Raw genomic sequence first — 22171 nt, 5'->3', positions numbered from 1 at the left:
TTTTAAAACAACCCAAACACACCTATATACATCTGGATGCTGCATTAAACAAATTCTTAAAGGGAAATTTTAAAGTTTCCACCAGTAGTGGGCACTCGTGCAACGTAAGCAATGACGTACATCCGAGTGAACAAAATGAAGGGAAGTTAGCGAGTGAAGGGCATGACAATTTTGGACTGGAACGCAGCCCTTGTTTCCTCGCTCCTCCGTCCTCCAGCCTGTGACCCAGAAACCGATCGAGATCAGCCATCTTGAATGACATCTCAATTCTCTAATTGCAGGAGGCAAGGAATGAGGAGTGAGGAAGCTTCCAGAGGAGCTATGAGCGAGGATGCACAGGTGTATCCTATGCTGAAGTCTTTCTTGTCGAGAAGCCTGCTGCATGTATGAATTCTACTCCCCCTTCACATGTCACAATAATTTTAATTGATGCTTTCAATAAACCATATATCACACCTATTTCAACAGGGCATCTTTCCTTATTATTATTATTTATGACTTTCTTAAATAATCAAACTTACACAATGTGTAGAAAATGTTTAGACTCACATATGGCTGCTGTGGTTGGAAACCTAGAGTCAGGATGTGAATGGCCTTTTTGTTTCCATGGACTAGAACCTTTGACTCCAAAGTGTAAACCTTCTGATGTAGATCACTTGTGAATGTCTCCTGGAGGATGAGACTCTGAGGGAGAAATTTGAATGGTTGTCTGTTGGAAGAAGCAAAAACATAACTAAACATGCTTATAGATATAGTGTATTACAGCACTGTGGTTAAAATCAGTGCATTGTTCCTACTGCAGTTGCCACCATCATCACAATTCTTAGTTGGTTTCATATTCTGGGCAGACCTGAAATTTAGCTTCCATCTTTTCTGATAAACCCTCCTGTCCTTCCGTATCTCCTCTATGGCACCCTCCATCTGTAGCTCTGCATAAGGGTTTTTGAGATCCGACAGGGTCATATTCATCATCAGAAGCCTCTTCTTTAGCTTCTGCTCAGAGAGAAAACAAAGTCCAGAATGGCTAACTTTCATGCTAATTCAGCTTTGGATCAGTGCATATTTTGGAAACATATTTAAACCTCAAAAGCATGAAAACATGTTTTCTGGTACCTTATCCAGAGTACTGAGAACTGCAGAAATATTGAGGTCCCGCTTGCCATAGCCTGCACTTATTTCCAGAGCCTTCACTTGCTTACCATTGCCAACAGAGATTTCCCCATGCAAGGCTGGTGTCCAGGCTGTGCTGATGGAGAATGAAGCATTAACTCCACGCTTACCCAGCATGCTCCATCCACCAACCTGGAACGATAACAGTACACTTAAGATCATGCACTTATCCTGAAGCTGACCATCTAAACGTTTCTAAGGCTCGGGAATGAGGTAGCTTGACAGAAATACAGAAAAATTTAGTGATTTAATCAGGTGTTGAACAGAAGGTACACTCACCTTGATATAACTGACCGTCGGTGTGAAAAGGTGTAGCTGGCCTTGTCGTTCTTTACCCCTATCCTTGAAGACACCCTCCAGTGTAACACTTCGGATGTTGACTAGTTTCCGTGTGGTGACCTCAGAGCTAAACTGAGTGATGCCCCGCTGCGGCTGACTTAGTTTTTGGGCAATGTAGACATAGAGCCAGGGTGTATCCATGTTGAATGAACCTGTGGACGTAGTGATTCACATGATATATTAATTTATACACAATTTATTTTTGTCATTCCAGACGTTTCATTAACTCAATCTTCTTCGATAAAAACATTTATTGAGGTGGGAAAAGAAATGTGATTGTGTGTCTGGGTGGGGGTTTAAGTTACTAATAATTTAGTAATTTTAAATACTTCTGAGTCATACTCCGCCCCCCAACAGTGGGCGCAATGGTCTAAATAAAGTAAAGCTAAAACACGTAAAAACAAAATTCAGTCACTGGAGGAGGCTGTAATCGGAGATGTGATTTTGTGGGTTTCAGAGATGGAATGTAGACGTAAAAGCGATTGAAATATGGACTGTAAAAAAAATCTCTGCTTCTGCTTGGAAAAATAAAGCCAAAATGTCCCAGTAACAGTTGTTGCTGAGTATGTCTTTCGGTGTTACGAAGTGGAGGACGCAGTAAGATCCATTTGCAGCTTTATTAGAATATTTAACAGGCAGGGTAAATCAGGGGCAGACAGAACAACGGAGGTAATCACAAAGCAGAAGTCGATAACAGGCAAGGGTCGAGGCAGGCGGCAGGAATCACAGTCCAAAGAACAATCCGGGTCGAGACAGGCAGCAGAACAATCAGAGGTCGATATAACAGTCCGAGTCGAGGTAGGAAGCAGAAGAATCAGTAGTCGATATAAACAATCCAAGGTCAGAGATAGTTCAGCAAACACGGGGAAAACGCTCAGAAATTGTACGCCAGGGCAGTGCAATACTTTGCAGTGAACTGAAGAGTGACAGAGGTTTATATGGGTGTATGTGAATGAGCTGCAGGTGGATGAGATGAGTGTGGATGAGCTGCAGGTGTATGTGCAATCAGTCCCAGGTAAGCGGCATGATGGGAAGTTGAGTTTGTGATGTGATCAGTCTGGTGTGGAGTGCCCTCTGGTGACTCTCAGAGGCACTCCAGCTGGTGATCGTTACATAGCCCCTCCCCAAAGAGCGGCTTCCAGACGCTCCAAAAACAGTCCAGGAGGGAGGTGGAGCGGAGGCGGATCCGGGGGCGGGATGGAGGGCCAGGTCCGTGGGGCAGAAAAGGACCTGTAGATTGCAGTAGAACGGATGTCCAGGGTGGATCAGGCTGTGCAGGCGACCAGGGCGGAGCAGGCTGTTCAGGCGACCAGGGCGGAGCAGGCTGTGCAGGCGACCAGGGCGGAGCAGGCGGCCAGGGAGGAGACGACCCTTCAGGCGTCCAGGGCGGAGACGGCCCTTCAGGCGGCCAGGGAGGAGACAACCCTTCAGGCGGCCATGGCACAGGAACAGACACCGGCTCAGGAACAGACAGCGTGACAGCGGCCATCTCTGTTGAGGGCTCAGGTTCAGGCGTGTCGGCGACTATCTCTGCTGAGGGCTCAGTCGACGTGGCAGCGGCCATTTTGTCCAGAGACACTGGCTCGGTGGCGGCCATCTTGTCTGGAGACACTGGCTTGGTGGCGGCCATCTTGTCCGGAGACACTGGTTCGGCATACGTGACTTGAACAGACTCTGGATCGGCGGCGGCCATCTCGTCCGGAGACACTGGCTCGGCGGCGGTCATCTTGTCCGGAGACACTGGCTCGGCGGCGGCCATCTTGTCCGGAGACACTGGCTCGGCAGACGTGACTTGAACAGACACTGGATCGGTGGAGGCCATCTTGTCCTGAGACACTGGCTCGGCAGTGGCCATCTTGTCCGAAGACACAGGCGTGGTTTCGGCCATCTTGTCCGAAGACACAGGCATGGAGTCGGCCATCTTGTCCGAAGACACAGGCGTGGAGTCGGCCATCTTGTCCAAAGACACAGGCTCAGAAAGAGGAAGAGGAACAGACTCAGGCTCAGTATCAGGATCATATTCAGGCTCAGGAACAGATTCAGTCTCGGCGGGACGAGACTCTTGACGGGCGGACGTGACGTGAAGCTCAGTCTCTGGATCGGCTGACGTGACGTGAAGCTCAGTCTCTGGATCGGCAGAAGTGACGTGAAGCTCAGTCTCTGGGTCGGCAGAAGTGACGTGAAGCTCAGTCTCTGGGTCGGCAGAAGTGACGTGAAGCTCAGTCTCTGGGTCGGCAGAAGTGACGTGAAGCTCAGTCTCTGGGTCAGGATCAGCGCGCTCTGAGCTTGACGGGACCAGCGTCAGCGAGGGCTTTGAGCTGGGTAGGACCAGCGGCGAAGAGGACTCTGAGCTGGTTAGGACCAGCGATGAAGAGGGCTTTGAGCTGGACAGGACCAGCGATGAAGAGGGCTCTGAGCTGGACGGAACCAGCGATGAAGAGGGCTCTGAGCTGGACAGGACCAGCGGCGAAGAGGGCTCTGGGCTGGACAGGACAAGCGGTGAAGAGGACTCTGAGCTGGTTAGGACCAGCAATGAAGAGGGCTCTGTGCTGGACGGGACCAGCGGTGAAGGCTCTAGCTTGGCGGGCATGTCGCTTGCTGTCTCAGGCATGGCGGGCATGACGCTCTCAGTCTCAGGGGCGGCGGGCATGACGCATACTGCCTTGGCTTCGGCAGAACTGGCGTGAAGTGCGGGCTCGGCTGGACTGGTGTGAAGTGCAGGCTCGGCTGAACTGGCGTGAAGTGCAGGCTCGGCTGGACTGGCGTGAAGTGCAGGCTCGGCTGGACTGGCGTGAAGTGCAGGCGGTGACATGGCGTGCCACGGAAGGAAGCTCTCTAGACATCTGGAGAGTGCCTCTCTCCAATCCAGACCGGAGAGATCGGGGAGCTCCCTCGGGTCGACCTCCTTAGCCCCCAGCCGGTAACACAACTTAATTGCCTCATCACCCAGAGAGCAAGAGGCAGCGAGAGGAACAAACCCCCAGGTGTACTGGAACAGATCGAGGCTATCCAGGGCCAAGGCCGCGATCTGTCCAGCGAACTCCCGGCTCATGCTGGGAAGATCAGGAGAGATCCGACCTGATGGATTGCTGGAGGTCATAGCTGCTGGATCTGGGTGTGGCGAAGTATTCTGTATAAGTATATTTAACAGGCAGGGTAAATCAGGGGCAGACAGAACAACGGAGGTAATCACAAAGCAGAAGTCGATAACAGGCAAGGGTCGAGGCAGGCGGCAGGAATCACAGTCCAAAGAACAATCCGGAGGCACTCCAGCTGGTGATCGTTACATTCGGAGCCCGAGTCTGCGTAGTAGTGATTCTGCGGAGGAGCCATGACATCAAGGTCACACCCAGACACAGTCACGATCTTACACCTCGTTTTTACAACTTATTGGGAAAAAGAACACTTGAACATATGTCTTCGTGATAAGAAATACATAAAATGACAGAGCTAAAATGGAGAGCTAAGAAACCAAATCTCATACGACAAATTCCAGTGCCTCACATCCCAATCTACTTACTTATTAAAACCGTACGTTTTCAAAAATGACCATAACTGCTTTAACATTTGCGTTTTTGCTATGGGTGTGTGTAATTTGCGTTGTATAAAACCTTAATGGAAAATCTCAAAGGAACCACTAGCAAGTTAGTCTTCCGGGATTCTGACGTCATATACCTGGTATGACATCACTTTGTAGGCCAAAACGCGGAAGCAAGTTAGCATTTTAGCACTTCCGGTTCCATCTTCCCGAAGGCAATGGGGTTTTGGTTAAATGGCTGAAATGAGGTCTGTGGTGAACACAAGCTCAAGACACTTTCACGTTTTATTCTACGACTTAAAAAACATCAATATTACCCAACTTGTGATTTTTTTAAAAGCTGTTACGTGTCTTGAAAAAACGGTTGCTAACAAGTGGCTAAATGGGACTTCAGAGGCTGTCAAGGAGAGTAAACGTCATCATGCTGAAAAGGTAAACTCAGTCCGCTTTTACAGCATCGTTATGCTTATAATTGTGCTCTTATACACTATTCTAACTCAGACGTTCTGGGAAAATGTTTTAGATAAAAACTGAAAGAGTTGTGTGAAGCTTAGTCATGGTGACGTTGTATTCGTGGGACCGTGGTGTAGTTGGTTTATAGCCTACTTTTAGCTTTTTATTTCTGCCGACTGCAAGGCTTCAAAATTCATAAAAGTTGTGTTCATCTGTGATAATTATCTTGATATACAAAATGTGGAAGTATCATTAACTTTTGTTGATCACACAGCTTGTTTTTTAGCGCTAATCCAAAATCCTATGGAAAAATTCTATTGGGTTTTTGTCGAGGGAACCAGCGTTATGCTATTTGCCGGTTGGCCTACAAAGTGACGTCATGCCTGCACCATCCTATTGTGCTGGGTTTTCCTAGTTCCTGCGATGCGAACTTGCCAAAAAGCAATTACTTCCGCCAATGGTTCTGGTTGGTGACCATCAAGGGAAATATATACTTACACACCTTCCCACTTTTGAAGGGAGGTCTTTGACACATCTTTCCAGTGGACACCAGCTACCAAAGGAATTTGATTGTTGTAATTGATTTTCAGGTGGGTGCTGCTCTCAGATTTTTCTTTCTTGAAATAAGAGTGCAGAAGCTGAGTTCTGTAATTCAGTCCTCTGTCTAGGAGTCGCAGGCTGAGCTGGAAGAGTCAGTATACGTTATTATTATGAGACACAATCGTAGAAGACCACAGCATAAACATGTAATAATATGAGAAAGCACATTTGATGTACACATTCTAGATTCAATTGGAATATTTTAGTTAAGCTGAACCTCTACAGCATAACTGGTGAGGCCGGGTCCAGACTTGTTTCTGAGCGACTGATTGAAGAGAATCCTGTGTTTGTTGCTGCTCTGGTTCCACTGCTTTCCATAGCTTATATCAAGCGATGACTGAACATGGATTGGGCTCCGTTCATGTCTAAGGTGAATCTGTTGGTTGAAACATTCAGCAGGTTTCCATATTTGTTATCATAAATCAGCACAGAATGTGCATTACACTGTGGGTACAGTACTAGAAGTACAATCAAAACACAGCTCTTCTATGATGAGCATGTTTTTAACTTCTGAAATAAAAATTAATCAAAACATTAAACAGGAAATTATATCATAGAGTGGACCCCGGAAACCCCATATGACCAAGGTCATATGCGTCAAGGTTTATAAGATTTATAACACAAAAATTCAGATAATATAATCTTTTTAAGGCAATATTGGTTCAGGTTGTAAAATTTAATTTACTGTGACTCCTTAAAAACTTAATGATATTTATAAATGAATAATTCATGATATTTGTAAATGAGTCTTTTAAAAGTTTGGGGTATATTATTTGGGCTATGGTTTTTGAAAGTTTTTTTTATGCTCTTAAAAGTCTCTTATGCTCATCAATGCTGCATTTATTTGATCAAAAATACGGTAACACTTTATAATAAGTTCACAGTAATAAAATACTTACAAATCATTTAAAAAAAAAACTATCAGTTTATAGTTAATTCATATTTTGTATATATTAGTCTCTACATTGTTAATATATTAATAGGCTATATACAAATAGATTTCTTCATTCATTGTCATTGATGTAATTATTTTTAATTAGCATATTGTTTAATTAGCTCATATATGAAGTATTGTAATGTTTTTTATGCTTACTTAACTTATTATTCACCATAAATATTTTTTTGGTCACATCAAGCTCTTTGAGAACAGTGAAGATAGAATCTAAGTGCAGAGGAATTTATTAGTGGTAGAAAAGTAGAAAATATGCGTTTAACGTTTAAGTACATCAGTTTGTGTTAGGATTTGGGGATATAATATACAGTTTGTACAGTATAAAATGTATTATTTCTATGGAAAGTGCCCATAAATTTCGGAAACCCACCATGTGTGTGTCTGTGCTTAATATATTTGTAAACTAAGAAATATTTAATATGAATTAAATTAATGTTACATAAAAGTTGGTTTAAAGCACTTAATGACATTTTCCGATTTTCCGTGACCTAAGTGAGAACTATTAACTCCTAATAACCATTACTGACTCCTTTGCTAATGGTTTAAAATGCTGTACATCACTTATATGCTAAATAAGTTGTTAACAAATGAAGAACTCACTATTTGTATATACTTTATTAAAACATTAGCAATGTAGAGACAATAAACTATAAACTATTAGCTATGAACTAATAGTTTGCAAATTATTTGTAAGTACTTTATGACTGTATACTTATTATAAAGTAAAAACAGTAATATTGTGAATTAATATTACAATTTAAAATAAATGTTTTCTATTTTACTAACTTTTAAAGTTTAATGTATTCCTGTGATGGTAAAGTTGAATTTTCAGCATCATTACTCCAGTCTTTAGTGTCACATGATCCTTCAGAAATAAGTATGATATGATGATTTATTGCTCAGGAAACATTTCTTATTATCAATGTTGAAAAGAGTTGTGTGTTGTAGAAACAGTGAAAAAATTTTTTTCAGGATTCAAACAGTTTGAAAAAAAAAAAAAATCAGTATTTACTGTCACTTTTGATCCCTTTATTGCATCAATGCTGAATAAAAGTTTTAATTTCTTTTGAACCTTCAAACTTAGATTTTTTTTTTTTACTTGATAGTTACACCACATAGCATTTCTCTTTTAATTTTTCTTATATATATTTTCTTAATATATATATATACACACACTCACCTAAAGGATTATTAGGAACACCATACTAATACTGTGTTTGACCCCCTTTCGCCTTCAGAACTGCCTTAATTCTACGTGGCATTGATTCAACAAGGTGCTGAAAGCATTCTTTAGAAATGTTGGCCCATATTGATAGGATAGCATCTTGCAGTTGATGGAGATTTGTGGGATGCACATCCAGGGCACGAAGCTCCCGTTCCACCACATCCCAAAGATGCTCTATTGGGTTGAGATCTGGTGACTGTGGGGGCCATTTTAGTACAGTGAACTCATTGTCATGTTCAAGAAACCAATTTGAAATGATTCGAGCTTTGTGACATGGTGCATTATCCTGCTGGAAGTAGCCATCAGAGGATGGGTACATGGTGGTCATAAAGGGATGGACATGGTCAGAAACAATGCTCAGGTAGGCCGTGGCATTTAAACGATGCCCAATTGGCACTAAGGGGCCTAAAGTGTGCCAAGAAAACATCCCCCACACCATTACACCACCACCACCAGTCTGCACAGTGGTAACAAGGCATGATGGATCCATGTTCTCATTCTGTTTACGCCAAATTCTGACTCTACCATCTGAATGTCTCAACAGAAATCGAGACTCATCAGACCAGGCAACATTTTTCCAGTCTTCAACTGTCCAATTTTGGTGAGCTCGTGCAAATTGTAGCCTCTTTTTCCTATTTGTAGTGGAGATGAGTGATTGGTTGATTGGTGATTGGTTGATTAGATAATTGCATTAATGAGAAATTGAACAGGTGTTCCTAATAATCCTTTAGGTTAGTGTATATATATATATATATATATATATATATCAAGGAAAACAAATAGATATTACCTTGTGGTTTAGGTTGATGAAGTGGGAACAGTGGAGTTCATGTGTTGCTGCTATACGGTACGTCTGTACTGGGTCCGACTCGCTGTGAAGGTTCTGGTTCATGAGACACTCCTGCATGTTCTGTGAATCCTCTGGAAAAATATATAACTGAATGAATGTTGTGTTCTTGTCTTGAACTGTTGCGTTTTTTATCGTAGAAATGACTTACCTTGTACACCATACCTAACCCTGACAGCAGAGCTCCACTCTGGGCCCCTTTGCTTTACTAACCCAAGAACTCTGATGCTGACAGCGCTAGGCAAAATAAACCCGGCATCTATAGAATAATGTCTCCGGCCATCTTCCAGACTTCTCTCCAGCTGCACTGTGAAGTGAAGCAGAACATAAAGAGCTGGCAGCAAATCATCATATCACTGGTCCCAGAGAAGTAACTATAGAGCACAACTGTGTGGTTCTGGAAATAAAAATTCCATTCAGTTTGTCAATAGAGAAAATTAGTTTTAACAAGTATGTATAAATCTTTCAAGAACATCCAAGCTCCAAATTTCAAAGCGATAAAGAATCCATCCATCCATCCATCTATTAATCAATAAAAAGTTTTGGTTCCACTTTATTTCGATAGTCCACTTTAGACATTCTACTAACTATAAGTAACTTTGCAACTACAAGTCAACTAACTCTCATTAGAGTATTAGCAGACTGTCAGTAGACTGTTAGGTTATGGTTAGGTGTTAGGGTTCGGGTTAGTAGAATTAGTTGACTTGTAGTTGCCAAGTTACTTTTAGTCAGTAGAATATCTGTTGGGGAACCATCAAAATAAAGTGTTATCAGATATTAAGCAGACAGTTTACTAATACTCTAATGACAGTTAGTTGACATGGAGTTGCTAAATTACTTATAGTTAGTAGAATGTCTAAAGTGGACTATCGAAATAAAGTGTTACCACAGTTTTTTATTACGCCATTCGCAATGCTTCATAGGAGTAGTTCAAATGATCATATACTTTATTACTTTAAAATTTGTATGTCATATCATGCTTAGAATTCTACACTGACAAATCTTTTGAAATGAAGACAAATGAGAAAGTGAATGGGAAAAAAAGACTTCTGGGACCATTAAAAAGGTGATCACTATTAGATTCTTGCCTGAGAGTGATGCTTCCTTATTGAAGACATTTTTAAGCAAGGCCTGTATTATGAACTTCCTGCCGCGAGCATGTGTGGTGTTGACCGAGAGGGAGAATGGATGTCCATCTGCTACTACTTTGGCATCAAGATGAAAGTGGGCTCTCGTCTCTGAAGCAAGATTCGCCATCTCCAGTAGTCCCTTGGGCACAATGGTGAATTATTTAATGAACCATGATCTTGAATAAGACAGGATTCTTGAATAATATAGCACAACAGCTTTTCTTGGGACTTTACAAAGCCAATGTTCTTCTCACTTACCTTGATAAAATAATGGTGGATGTTGTCAATCAGTAATTCGATTCTGCCTGAATGTTGGTTGTTTAATTCTTCAAGCTGCGCTGTGAGAAAAAGGATGAGAAAACATTCACAGAAACTATTTCATACGATAAATATTGTGTTTGATGCAATTGTATCATGTTCTTGTGTGAAAGCAGCCTTTAAATATCCATAAGGAAATCCATTTTGAAGTGGGTTTGAAACCTTGAATGAGAATGTTTTTCAGGGGATGTATTATTTTCAGAATCAGCCTTTTCGGACTGAGATTGACATCCAGGGACACATCTCTGGGGATAGTGGATTGTGGCGTGCCAAGAAAGAGAAGCAGAGTGGCTTCCAGCGGTATCCAGGAATTCCGCTGTCAAAGATCCACAGAAAGAGCGTTATTTTGACCTTCTTAACCTGAATGGATTGATGTAAGGGTCACCATGATTTTGCCAAGTAAGACATGTTCCTGGATCAACATATTTAAATCAGACGGAAGTGATAGGAAAATTACACCAATGTAGAAGCCCCTAACCCTGGTTGTAAGCCTAAACTTAACTTAAAGCCTAACTTTTCCCTCAAATCTGATTGATTGATTGGAATGTTGTTTCAGGATCAACAAAGATGTTGATCCAGGAACATGTTAAACTTGGACAAATCCTGTACACCCTGATGTCAGATATCTTGCCTACCTGGGGTGCAAAAGTATAGGCCGCCTCCAAGAGGTACTGGTTGAGACCTTTGTCCAGTTTTTGGAGTCTGAGAGTAAAAAGAACTGGGCCAAGTGGTGGGAAGCCTTTTCCCATCAATGTCAAAGGATAAGTGACATCAGAGCATAACTGCCATCCAACCATCTTAGACCCTGCAAAAAAACCAAGCGGATTGAACTTCTTTCCATACATTTTTTTTTTTTTAAAGAAATGTGTAGCTAATGTTGTTTTTAAACAAACTCACATGTTTTAGGAGTGCAAGTGTTCTTCTCCTTGAGATTTCTTGTAGCCATGAGCTCCTCTTTACTGTCCCCGCTCACACGAAACATTCTGGAGCTGTCTCGACAATTTTAGAGTCAAGATAAAACTACTGTTTTGGTCAATAGCTATGTTTACATGCATTCATTTTTGTCATTCCTAATGAATCCAATCCACTTTTATAGCAAATATTTATCAAATTTTCTGTCTCCCCACTGACCAGCTTGTAAGACATAATTGTATGCAAACAGAGGTCTTATTATGTGAGAGCTCTGGTAAACATGCGCATCAAGGCACTGCATGTGCGCAAGGTATTTTTGAAACCCACTGTTAAGATTCAAGCATTTACATTAGTTTTATTCCTATTGATCAGATTATTTCAGGTCTACACCACACCTTCTAATCCAATTAAAGTTTTATTCAGATCAAGCTCAGTCAGATCAACTGAGATGTTGACATGAAGGCTTTTCAGTCTGATTGAGTCATCAATCTGATTTAGGTGCGTAAACGTAGACTGACAAATAAAAGTGGCTACAATTAAGAAATAGAAAAATCTTTTAAGAATATATAGTTTAGATTTTACAGACTGAACCAGTTTTGCCTGGTCATAAAATAATATCTGAATTATTGTCTGCAGTGGTCTTAATGATTTAATTTCCCATTTTATGTTGTTCATGCAAGCTTCTAAATGTTGTGCGCACCACATGACTTTAATTTAGAGGACAAATGTTTTAATAAGCATTGTAGCAATTTTGTTGAAAGTTTTTTTTTTAGTTTCTAAGAAATACGAATAGAAGATCATTCCAAACTACTTAAGGTTTTCTTTCCAAGAATTTCATTCATATTATTGATGCATTCTTTTCTTCATTATGGTATCAGGAAAGTTATACCATCCTGACATTTCGGTCTTTATTTCCACCAAATGACATATCAAAGTGAATTTACATATAAAAAAACAACAACAAAAAAACATAAATATTGTTCATACCTGAAGGTCAATATATCCATGACATCTTCTGGAGTATTGAGAACCACTTTCAGGCTCTGCCCATGGTGCAGATATACAGCTCCATCCAAGCTGGTGAAGGTTTTGAGTTGAGTGACCCACTCTAATCCCACACGACCAAACGCTCCATCCACTCCAGCTCTCACAGAGATGGCAACCAGTGCACTGCGTAAGAGGACAAACAGGAGATGACTTGCCATCATAACTTCAACCTGACAGCACACTGCCATTATTAAAACTACTTCAGACATACTTTGGTTTGACATAGCCAGCCAGAGAAAAATGTGACCAATTCTTATAGTTAGCGTTGCCTTTAAGTCGGAGGGACAACAGAGTGGACATGTTGATGCTTAGCCTCATGGGTAATCCAGAGAGAGATGGTAAAACCAGTTCCTCTGACAGAACAATTGGCCTTTGACTGATTTTAACCTCTTGACCCTGAGAAAAAGGAAAAAAATAAAACAAGGATAAGGTTCAGTCTTATTATTATTATTATTATTATTATTATTATTATTATTGTAGATTATATTATATAGTTAAATGTATATTATGAGAAAATCTAAGTGTTTTTTGACCTTGGATGTATACAAACCTATTGCAGGAGACATTACATTTATTCTTCTGTCAAAACTGGTGTTGAATTTCAGTGTTTGAACTTTACAGTCCGGGATTTAGATGTTGTGTTATATTATTATGATGACAAAGTTGTAAAATTGGATATAACTTTACACAGGTGAGGTTTGTAAGTGATTTTTTTCACTCTAAAACTAGTGAAAGAGTGAATATTAAACCTCAGAATATTCCTTTAAGTAACATCTTGAGAAAGAATTTCTTACCTTTAACAACTTGACAACAACACCAGCTGTACTAAGTGACAGCTTTCTCTGATATGCTTGGAGGTCATCACAGGTCATAAAGGTGAGGTCATTGCCGAACATCTTCACATTTATCCAACATCGGAAGGTATTGTCTCTTTTCCTCTGCTCTGTGAACTTAAACAGTCAACACGGTCATGTTTGATGTAGAGCCAAATAAAAGACACAAAACCACCATCCGCAAGACTCTCACCTTAGTCTTGATGGAATTTAATGCTGTGGATTGACAGCCATCACCGTCACTGTTTCTATCATTCTGTCCATGCCTCGTGGAGTCTGTTTGAGCCTTAGGTCTGGAGTGATCAGCAGATGCTAGAGGATGCTCCTCAAAGATTGTCTTCAGAATAGGCTCTAGGTTTTCCATTCTTAGGCTAATCTAAACAAGTAAATAAAAAATACTATCATTGAACTTACCATTTGCTACAAAACTACTAAAATATTTGTTTTCTGCTAACATTATCCAGTTCCCTACATGGCCTAGACCAGTGGTTCCCAAACTAGGTGGTGTGACCTCCGGGGGGAACGGGGTTATTAAACGGGGCCGTGGTAAGGCTAAGGGATAGTGTACAGACAGCAGATTGTTATACAAAATAAACCTCTTCGGGACACTGTATCACAAAATTATCCCTCTTATTATGATTCTAAAGGGGGCCGTGGCAAGGCTAAGGGATAGTGTTCAGACAGCAGATTGTTATACAAAATAAACCTCTTTGGGACACTGTATCACGAAATTATCCCTCTTATTATGATTCTTGACACATATTTCATTGCCTCAAGATGACTCGCAGTATTTGCTTGAGCAGTCTGTTATCAGTTTTATAGTATTTGTTGTCATGGAGAAACAGACCACTAGATGGCGCGATTAAAGAATCTGCTTTGATGCATCAAGTGTAGACAGCCTCGTCGAGCTGTTGCTTTGTCAACGTTGTCAAAATGATCCCTATTCACAGGGATCCGCGAAAACAACTAAAAATGCGGTGTTATGTATGCCAGGCCAGTAGTTGGCGATGTCACTTTGTAAAGAAACACTATGAGCCCTATCTTGCACCCAGCGCAATTGACTTTGTACACCGACGCATGTATCATTCCTATTTTGCACCCGCGCACAGCGGACTTTTCCCTCCACAGACGCACGTCGGTTAACTAAGAAATACACTTGCGCTCCCGGGGGCGGTTCAGCGCAAAGAGGAGGCGTGTTCTGGTGCAAACGCTCCCTCATGCTATTTTACAGGTTTAGAAAACAATTCCGCCACTGACCGAAAAAAACTAGTTTAAAGTCAGTGGCGCGTTGCGCATGTTATTATATGCTATTTTAAGGGCGCATGCTTGGCCATAATCAATGTAGCGTGTACACAACGTGCATACACATTTCGATTCTCTCATCTACACAGAAGCAGCAGTTTTCATTTTTGCAAATCATACATTATTAAGATAGATAGATAGATAGATAGATAGATAGATAGACAGTTTATTATAAAAGCATACATCTAGCTTACACATTTACCCAAATTATCATACGCCTGTTTAACCGAAGTTAATTGGGGTGTGTTTCTCCATCCCCAACGTCACTTCTCTGTGTTTTACGGCCCTGACGAGAACGTCGGTCTCCTCGGCTGTGATCCGCTCCTGGCGTGCGCCTGGCAAATCCGTCGTTATAATAGGAATCCGCTATAGAACAAGCGCGCCTGCTCTTAAAGGGAATGTGAGAGGACACTCTGATTGGTTTATTTCACGTTACGCCCAAACCACACCTATGAGTAATGTAGCTACTTCAGACCAACCCATTTTAGATTTGCGTCGGGCGCAAGAGTCATTTATCCCGCCGGTATAATAGCAACAGCGCCCAAGACCAGCCCACAAAGTTACTTGCGTTTCGCGCTTGATACTTGCATTTCAGATCGTTAAAATAGGGCCCTTTGCGTCTGTAGACTGAACATGCAATATGCATGCGCATGACGTCACCATTTTCACATGGAGATGATAATGGTATCGTTTTGCATCTGACTCTGAGGGGTTGGATGTAGACAAGCAGGCCGTTGCTTTGACAGAGCAGCTTCCTCAATCTGGCACATCTGAGTAGCAGATCCAGATTGTTACTCGAGCAGTGGCCAAGTTAAACATTGATTGACCAAATGAGAAGCAATTCGTTTCAAGCTTGATGATAGTTTCCTCCCCTCAGCTGGAGTGCAACCTCATTGCCGCCTTCTCCCGTTCTTCCTTGACCTCCACACTGAGGTGTAAAAGGGGGCTTGTAAGAACAAATATTCAGTCTATATACAAACCCAGGCCACCTCAACATATTCTATGGTGGTCTGGATGTGCAAGCATGGGTATGGGGCGATGCCTAACCCCTCAGCCCACCCCTGCCCATGCCTAGAGTCATTTCATGTGTGAAATCAGTTATTAGATTAGAAGATTATGAAGACAATAACTACTCTACTACACAACAGTACACTAAATAGTAAATAGGGTCAGCTTTCATTTTTTTATGTTTTGTGGGAAACAGATGTCGAACAGATTCACCTCCAGAAGATTGAATGCTCTGCCTAGGATGTGAACTGTCAGATTCGCCATAGCATAACGTGGAAGAAAAGATTCAGGGGAGAAAACCACAGTTCCCTCGATGTTTGCAGCAGCCACTCCTGGAGCAGACATACAACCCAGACATTACAAATGGCAGCAAATCAAAGTGTCATAAATAGAAAACTATTGGAAACAGCTGGAAAAGTTACATTATGTCTAGTACCTGTGTCCACTGTGTAGTCCATATGCGAAGAATATTTCCATGGTTCAGCTTCAAAGTCTTTACTTATAATATCATCTGGCAGTGACTCCATCAGGTCTTTCTTCAGAGGGTCTTCTGTTTTCTGGATATTAAAAAGGTGACTCCAAACAAACGACCCAACTGTGGATATATCGTAGAGATTGTATGAAAATGGGTCTCATTTCACAGCTGAAGACTGTGGGAAACATGAAAGTTGAAAATATACAACCATTTCCATGCAGAACATACAGTATTTGGCTCATTCTGCCATTTTACCCCATGTGTGACTTATAATGATGTAGTTAGGGTTAGGGTTAATTTATTTTTATTTCACCACACATTTTTTATTTTTTTATTTTTTTGGACACTTTTTTTTGTTTAGTGATGTTTACACTCATATTGACCTTGCTGATTTTTTTTTAAAGCCATATTTTATTAGACGTTTTTTGCACTGACCTTTAACCCCACAACCCTAATTTTGAATCTAACAGGACTGGAACTAAACATGTTTTAAAAAAAGATCCCCCCCCCCAAATATAATGTGTGATTTATTATGAGACACACCAGATGGAGTGATACTACCAGAATTTACTCTTGAACATTTATCGGTAACACTTTACAATAAGGTTCCATTTGTTAACATCAGTTAACTAACGTTACTCATTTCATTGTTAGTTAATGTTAACAAATGGGACCTTATGGAAAAGTGTTATCAATTTGTCGATTCATGTTATAATTATTAGAATTTCAAACTTTTTGTGATAGTGTTGATTTAATGTAGTACATTTGAGTTACTAAAAATACGTTTTTTTCAATACCTTGACTGGACTTCTCATTGCTTAACGTTTTCTTCACAATTGTGAAAATCTCCTGGTTTGGACAGTGCATGAGCTGCTGATATGCTGCAATTCTGACCTCCACGTTCTCTTGCTGTCTTTGAAATGCCTGAGCAAGGGCTCTCCTCTGATAACATAAAAAAGAACATAACGCAAGGACGTAAGTTATGCCGTAATAGACATAACATCAATGTAAACCCGTCGCTGTTGTTTGGTGATACTGACGTCATGGTGGCATGGGATTCTCCTGAACGCTCGTATAGCGGCCAGCCGCAGCTCCAGTGGCACAGAATGATTCTGCACACAGCGGCTCAGTGTGGAGATGAGATCTGATCCAGCCGCACCAGCAGTCTCCACTGCTTTCAACACATGCAGAAGCTGCACGAGAGATGCAGAACAGATTAAAGGAATATTCCAGGTTCTTCAAGAGTTAATTGACATCATTTGTGGCATAATGTTAATTACCACCAAATACATACCTTTTCTACATAAAAAGCAAAACTCTGGGTTAGCCTGAGGCACTTACAATGGAAGTGATTGGCTAATAAAATACTCAATGACTCAATCACTATAGCCAAAAGATATAAACAATATGAGTTAACATGATTTTCATGTGAAAAAAAAAAATCACTATTTATTTTTCCTGTGTAATGTTATATCCAGTTTGCCAACTCTGTCACCATGAAATTGAAACTCCATAAACCTGTCACATGTCATTTCAGTTCTAGGACTCTTCTTTTGACTTCCTATATTTTGTTCCTGTTTGCCTTGGTTGCCTTGTTTCCTGTGTGTGCTCATTTATTTCAATAGTTATCCATTGTGTTCACCTGTTCCTTGTTAATGTACTTTTTTAGTCCTGTGTATAGTGGCTGCAGTAAATGTGGCATATTCAGATTACTTTTATATGGTCCTTTTACATTTACCGGGTTTAAATTCATATTGCCCGTCGTGCACAGTTGCCCTAAAGCCACCGGGGTGGTGGTGGCACCGGAGCTCTGGCCCGTCATCGCTGCTTGCAGCTATATTTACCCATTGTGTTCACCTGTTCCTTGTTAATGTACTATTTTACTCCTGTGTATTTATACCCCCTGTTTAGTTCTGTTCCTTGTCGGTTATTGTCTTTACCTATATGTGAAGCTGTTGCAATTCTTTTTCTCACCATACTGGATTATCGACTTTGTTTTTGGTTGTTTATTAAATGAACGCTGAAACTAGATCCACATGTCCTTGTCCTTTCCCTGCTACCCGTCATAAAACCCTAAAATTACTGTTAAAATTATTATTTAAACAATTTTAGAGCTTAACTACAACACAAGTCTTAACAGAAGAATTAATGTACAGTAAGTGCTTTTTAAATTTAGAAGCTTTACATTTCCTTTAAATCCTTAAAAAAATTGGCCCCATTCATTTCCATTGTAAATTGAAAATATGCAACTTCGATTTTTGCGAAGTTAAAAATCAACATTGTGTTACAAAATGAGGGGTGAGTGGTAATCAACATTCTGCCACACAAAAAAAAAATGCTGCCAGTTGAGTTTAACCTGTATCGAATCCTTTGGTGCTTGCATGATCGCATATCTCTGCTGTCTATGGTTATTGTCATCTTTCTACTGTACCTCTGTGATCTGAAAATGATCATCCACTTCACATCCTGCCTCAAGACTCTGCTTCAGAACATGGACGAACTGCTGGACTTCAGAAATCTCATTGCATTGACCCTGTTCCTGTTGACAAAAGCCGTGGACCATTGAAGACACAACCAGTAGTGCTTTTGGACGGATAAGAGGTATCTCCAGAAGAGCCTGGAGGAGAAAAGTCCAGCAAATCCATTCGGTTTTAGATAGAGCTTTCAGTCTTGTATTATAAATAATTCAAATGAATTCAGTGAATCACTCAAAACCGTACACTGAGGTGGCTAATCATGGATGAAGTAGGGTGGGAAGTAAAACTGATAGTATTGAGGAGGGGTAGGACATGTTCCAGGTCAACTTCTTTGTTCAGTATGAGGTCTGTTGTGACAATGATGCAGTCCTCAGTTCCACAGGCTGACAGCATATCTACAAGTGGCTGCCTGCCATGACACCAGAATCAACATTAACATCATAAAATAACATATATAACAAGACATTGTAAAAACATTGTATTTTATTATAATATTAACTACATCAAGCAACTTCTATTTACTGATCCAAACATTAATCATATTTCTCTTTTGAGCTAATTTGCAACAATGCAAAAAGCATAAAAAATAAAATAAAAAAAACCTAGAAATTATATATGGTCCCACTTTATATTAAGTGGCTTTAAGTACTTTGTATTTACATTGAAAAATAAGTACAATGTACTTATTGTGTTGATGTTGTATTGTAAAACACTTTTGCTGCTGTTGAGGAGTGATACGGGTAAGGTTAGGGACAACAGTGTAAGGGATGGGTCAACAGTGTAATTACAAATGTATTTACATAAATTAATTACAGCTGTAATTACATGCAGGTATTTTCAAAATATAAGTACAATGTAAAAACATGTATGTACACAATGGGCCCTATTTTAACGATCTGAAACGCAAGTATCAAACGCGAAACGCAAGTAACTTTGTGGGCGGATCTCGGGCGTTGTTGCTATTATACCGGCGGGATAAATGACTCTTGCGCCCGACGCAAATCTAAAATGGGTTGGTCTTAAGTAGCTACATTACTCATAGGTATGGTTTGGGCGTAACGTGAAATAAACCAATCAGAGAGTCATCTCACATTCCCTTTAAGAGCAGGCGCGCTTGTTCTATGGCGGATTGCTATTATAACGGTGGATTTGCCAGGCGCACGCCAGGAGCGGATCACAGCCGAGGAGACCGACGTTCTCGTCAGGGCCGTAAAAGACAGAGAAGGGACATCGTATGGGGATGGGAGAAACCCACCCAAATTAGCTTCAGTTAAAACAGGCGTATGATAATTTGGGTAAATGTGTAAGCTAGATTTATGCCTATTTTTTCACATCTTCATGGACACAACAATGATTTCCCTCGTGTGTTAATATTTTTCCTTGTAATAATGTAGCCTATGATTTGCAAAAATTATATGTAGATGAGAGAATCAAAGTGTAAGTGCGTTGTGCACGCTACATTATGGCCTAGCATGAGCCCTTAAAATAGTGCGCAACATGTAAACGACTTTAGACTAGGTTTTTCCTGGTCTGTGGCGGAATTGTTTTCTAAACCTGCAAAATAGCATGAGGGAACGTTTGCGCCGGAACACGCCTCCTCTTTTCGCTGAACCGCCCCCGGGAGTGCAAGTTCATTCCCTAATTTACCGACGTGCGTCTGTGGAGGGAAAAGTCCGCTGTGTGCGGGTGCAAAATAGGAATGATACATGCGTCGGTGTACAAAGTCAATTGCGCTGGGTGCAAGATAGGGCCCAATAAGTCCATTGTATCAAATTATTAATTTCAATGTAGGCACATAGTACTTGAAGCCACTTAATATAAAGTGGGACCAAATCGGGATTATGTGATCAGATCACAACAACACTGTATTGTATAAATTAAAGATAATATGATTTTTAGCATAACAAAATTAAAGTCACAAGCAAAAAAGTGTACATTTAACTTCAAAACTATATAATAATTGTTGAATGACCAACCAGTCGTCTCTGCATTTGAAGGAGGCCTCATGCCACAAGTCTCTCAACTGATGGGATGACATTGATCGCAACTGAAGCACCAGACTGAGCAGAAGCTCTGATTGCTAAGAATAATGAAGAGAGGTGAGAGGAACCTGGCATCATCAATTAAAGAAATGCTTTAATGCCGTGAATCAGTGCCTGACCTCACCTGTTGTTGATCTGCAAGGTAAGCACACAACCTCCTCACGGTGTTGGAAACCTCTTGAACTAATGGTCCACCAGGTCTGCCTGAGGTTCGGCCTTCAGCCTCAAACACAATACTGGCCAAGTGGCCGGTGATCTGCCCTGAAATTACAGATAAGAATAAAGAATAATTAAGAATAATGCGTGAGCTTCTGTTTACCATATTTGATGTGTGCGTTGATGAATGTATATGTGAATGAAGCCAAAATTCAATCTATACATCATATAAAGCGATTGTGTCGTTGCAGAACATTTTGGACTAAATCGCTCAATTCATATGGATAAGTTTTAAAATCTCTTTATGATCTTTTTGAAGCGTCAAAGTTTCAGTTGCATAGCTGTCAAATGCAGAGAGTTCTCCGATTTCATCAAAAAGATCTTGATTTGTGTTTCGAAGATGAACGAAAGTCTTACGGGTTTGGAACGACATGAGGGTGAGTAATTAATGACAGAATTTTCAGTTTTGGGTGAGCCTTTAAGGAGACAATCCATTGCACATTGTTATATATTCAAAAAAAAAATTTCAAACCAGTTTGACAGATTCACAAGAATCTAATTGATCAAAAGAGTCAGTTAAAGTTATCGCTATCAACGATCGGTTTGTAGCTTTTTCGTGGTTTCTCTACCCTTCCTCAAAAGGGTAGAGAGTCCTCAAAATGTATCAGAGAAGAAGTATTCATTTTCTTATCAAACTGTAGTAGAAATATGGCATTAAGTATAATACGCCTCTGAAAAAGAGTAATGTGATCATATTGGATCAAAAGCCATCTTAGTCTTACCCAAGTCCACTGGAATCACTTCAAGGGTTCTGAGTAGGGTTAGGCTTGAGACGGTTTTGGTCTCTGTTGCTTCTAACAAGCCTGGCAGGGGAATCAGTGACACTGTTTCTGTACAGTTGACCTTCTTCAGCATTGTCCCATCATAGAGCTGGATGCACGTGAGCCCTGCACTCACTGTCTAATCAAACGAAAGGGACACTCAAACTGAAGACAAATTCTCGTTGGGTCAGTTATATGAATGTTAAGTGTGGTGTGCAAAAATTGGGGCCCACCATGCCCTCCTTCAGGGGGACAGAGTTCCTCCAAAACTGATTGATTCTGTCACTGAGGCACTGCTGGAGGTTTCGGGTCTTCGTCAGTGATGGTCCTCTCTGTTCATAATAACTCATACATGTCCCATACACATCAGTCTGTAGAGAAAACATAATCCAACATCATTAATATTGCACCTATCACAGCATGCACCTCAGCCTTCAAATATGGCTGCCTCGGACTCCATGGGTGCAAAGCTTATGCCTGCTACAGACTGTGCGATTTCTGCAATCCTATGATCATTACAAATCAC

The 22171-nt window shown here is 40.8% G+C and overlaps 2 protein-coding genes across 2 annotated transcripts in view; both read right to left on the bottom strand.

Annotated features, from left to right (window-relative positions):
- Positions 1-9431, bottom strand: part of LOC311292248 (uncharacterized protein) — a 50798-nt gene extending 41367 nt beyond the window's left edge. Inside the window, exons 1-8 of the mRNA XM_084411858.1 lie at positions 9276-9431; positions 9068-9198; positions 6318-6476; positions 6003-6183; positions 1450-1661; positions 1114-1302; positions 851-993; positions 550-709 (exon numbers count right to left, since the gene is read on the bottom strand). Of these exons, the coding sequence (XP_084267984.1) occupies positions 550-709; positions 851-993; positions 1114-1302; positions 1450-1661; positions 6003-6183; positions 6318-6476; positions 9068-9184 (1161 nt within the window). The 5' untranslated portion in view covers positions 9185-9198; positions 9276-9431. The remainder of the gene's footprint in view (positions 1-549; positions 710-850; positions 994-1113; positions 1303-1449; positions 1662-6002; positions 6184-6317; positions 6477-9067; positions 9199-9275) is intronic.
- Positions 9432-10776: 1345 nt separating this feature from the next.
- On the bottom strand, positions 10777-17971 carry LOC311292395 (apolipophorins-like; the record flags this gene model as incomplete). Its single annotated transcript, XM_084412059.1, has 12 exons — positions 10777-10932; positions 11208-11377; positions 11470-11561; positions 12472-12654; positions 12743-12927; positions 13326-13481; positions 13558-13740; positions 15888-16006; positions 16111-16269; positions 16947-17091; positions 17190-17342; positions 17888-17971. The coding sequence occupies 12 exons, from the start codon at positions 17969-17971 to the stop codon at positions 10777-10779; spliced, it is 1785 nt and encodes a 594-aa protein (XP_084268185.1).
- Positions 17972-22171: the final 4200 nt, after the last annotated feature.

The sequence above is a fragment of the Rutilus rutilus genome, assembly GCF_951802725.1.
Source record: "Rutilus rutilus genome assembly, chromosome: 6".
Classification (NCBI taxonomy): Eukaryota; Metazoa; Chordata; class Actinopteri; order Cypriniformes; family Leuciscidae; genus Rutilus; species Rutilus rutilus.
The sequence above is the reverse complement of the archived record's forward strand: the minus strand, read 5'-3'. Positions and strand labels throughout refer to the sequence as shown.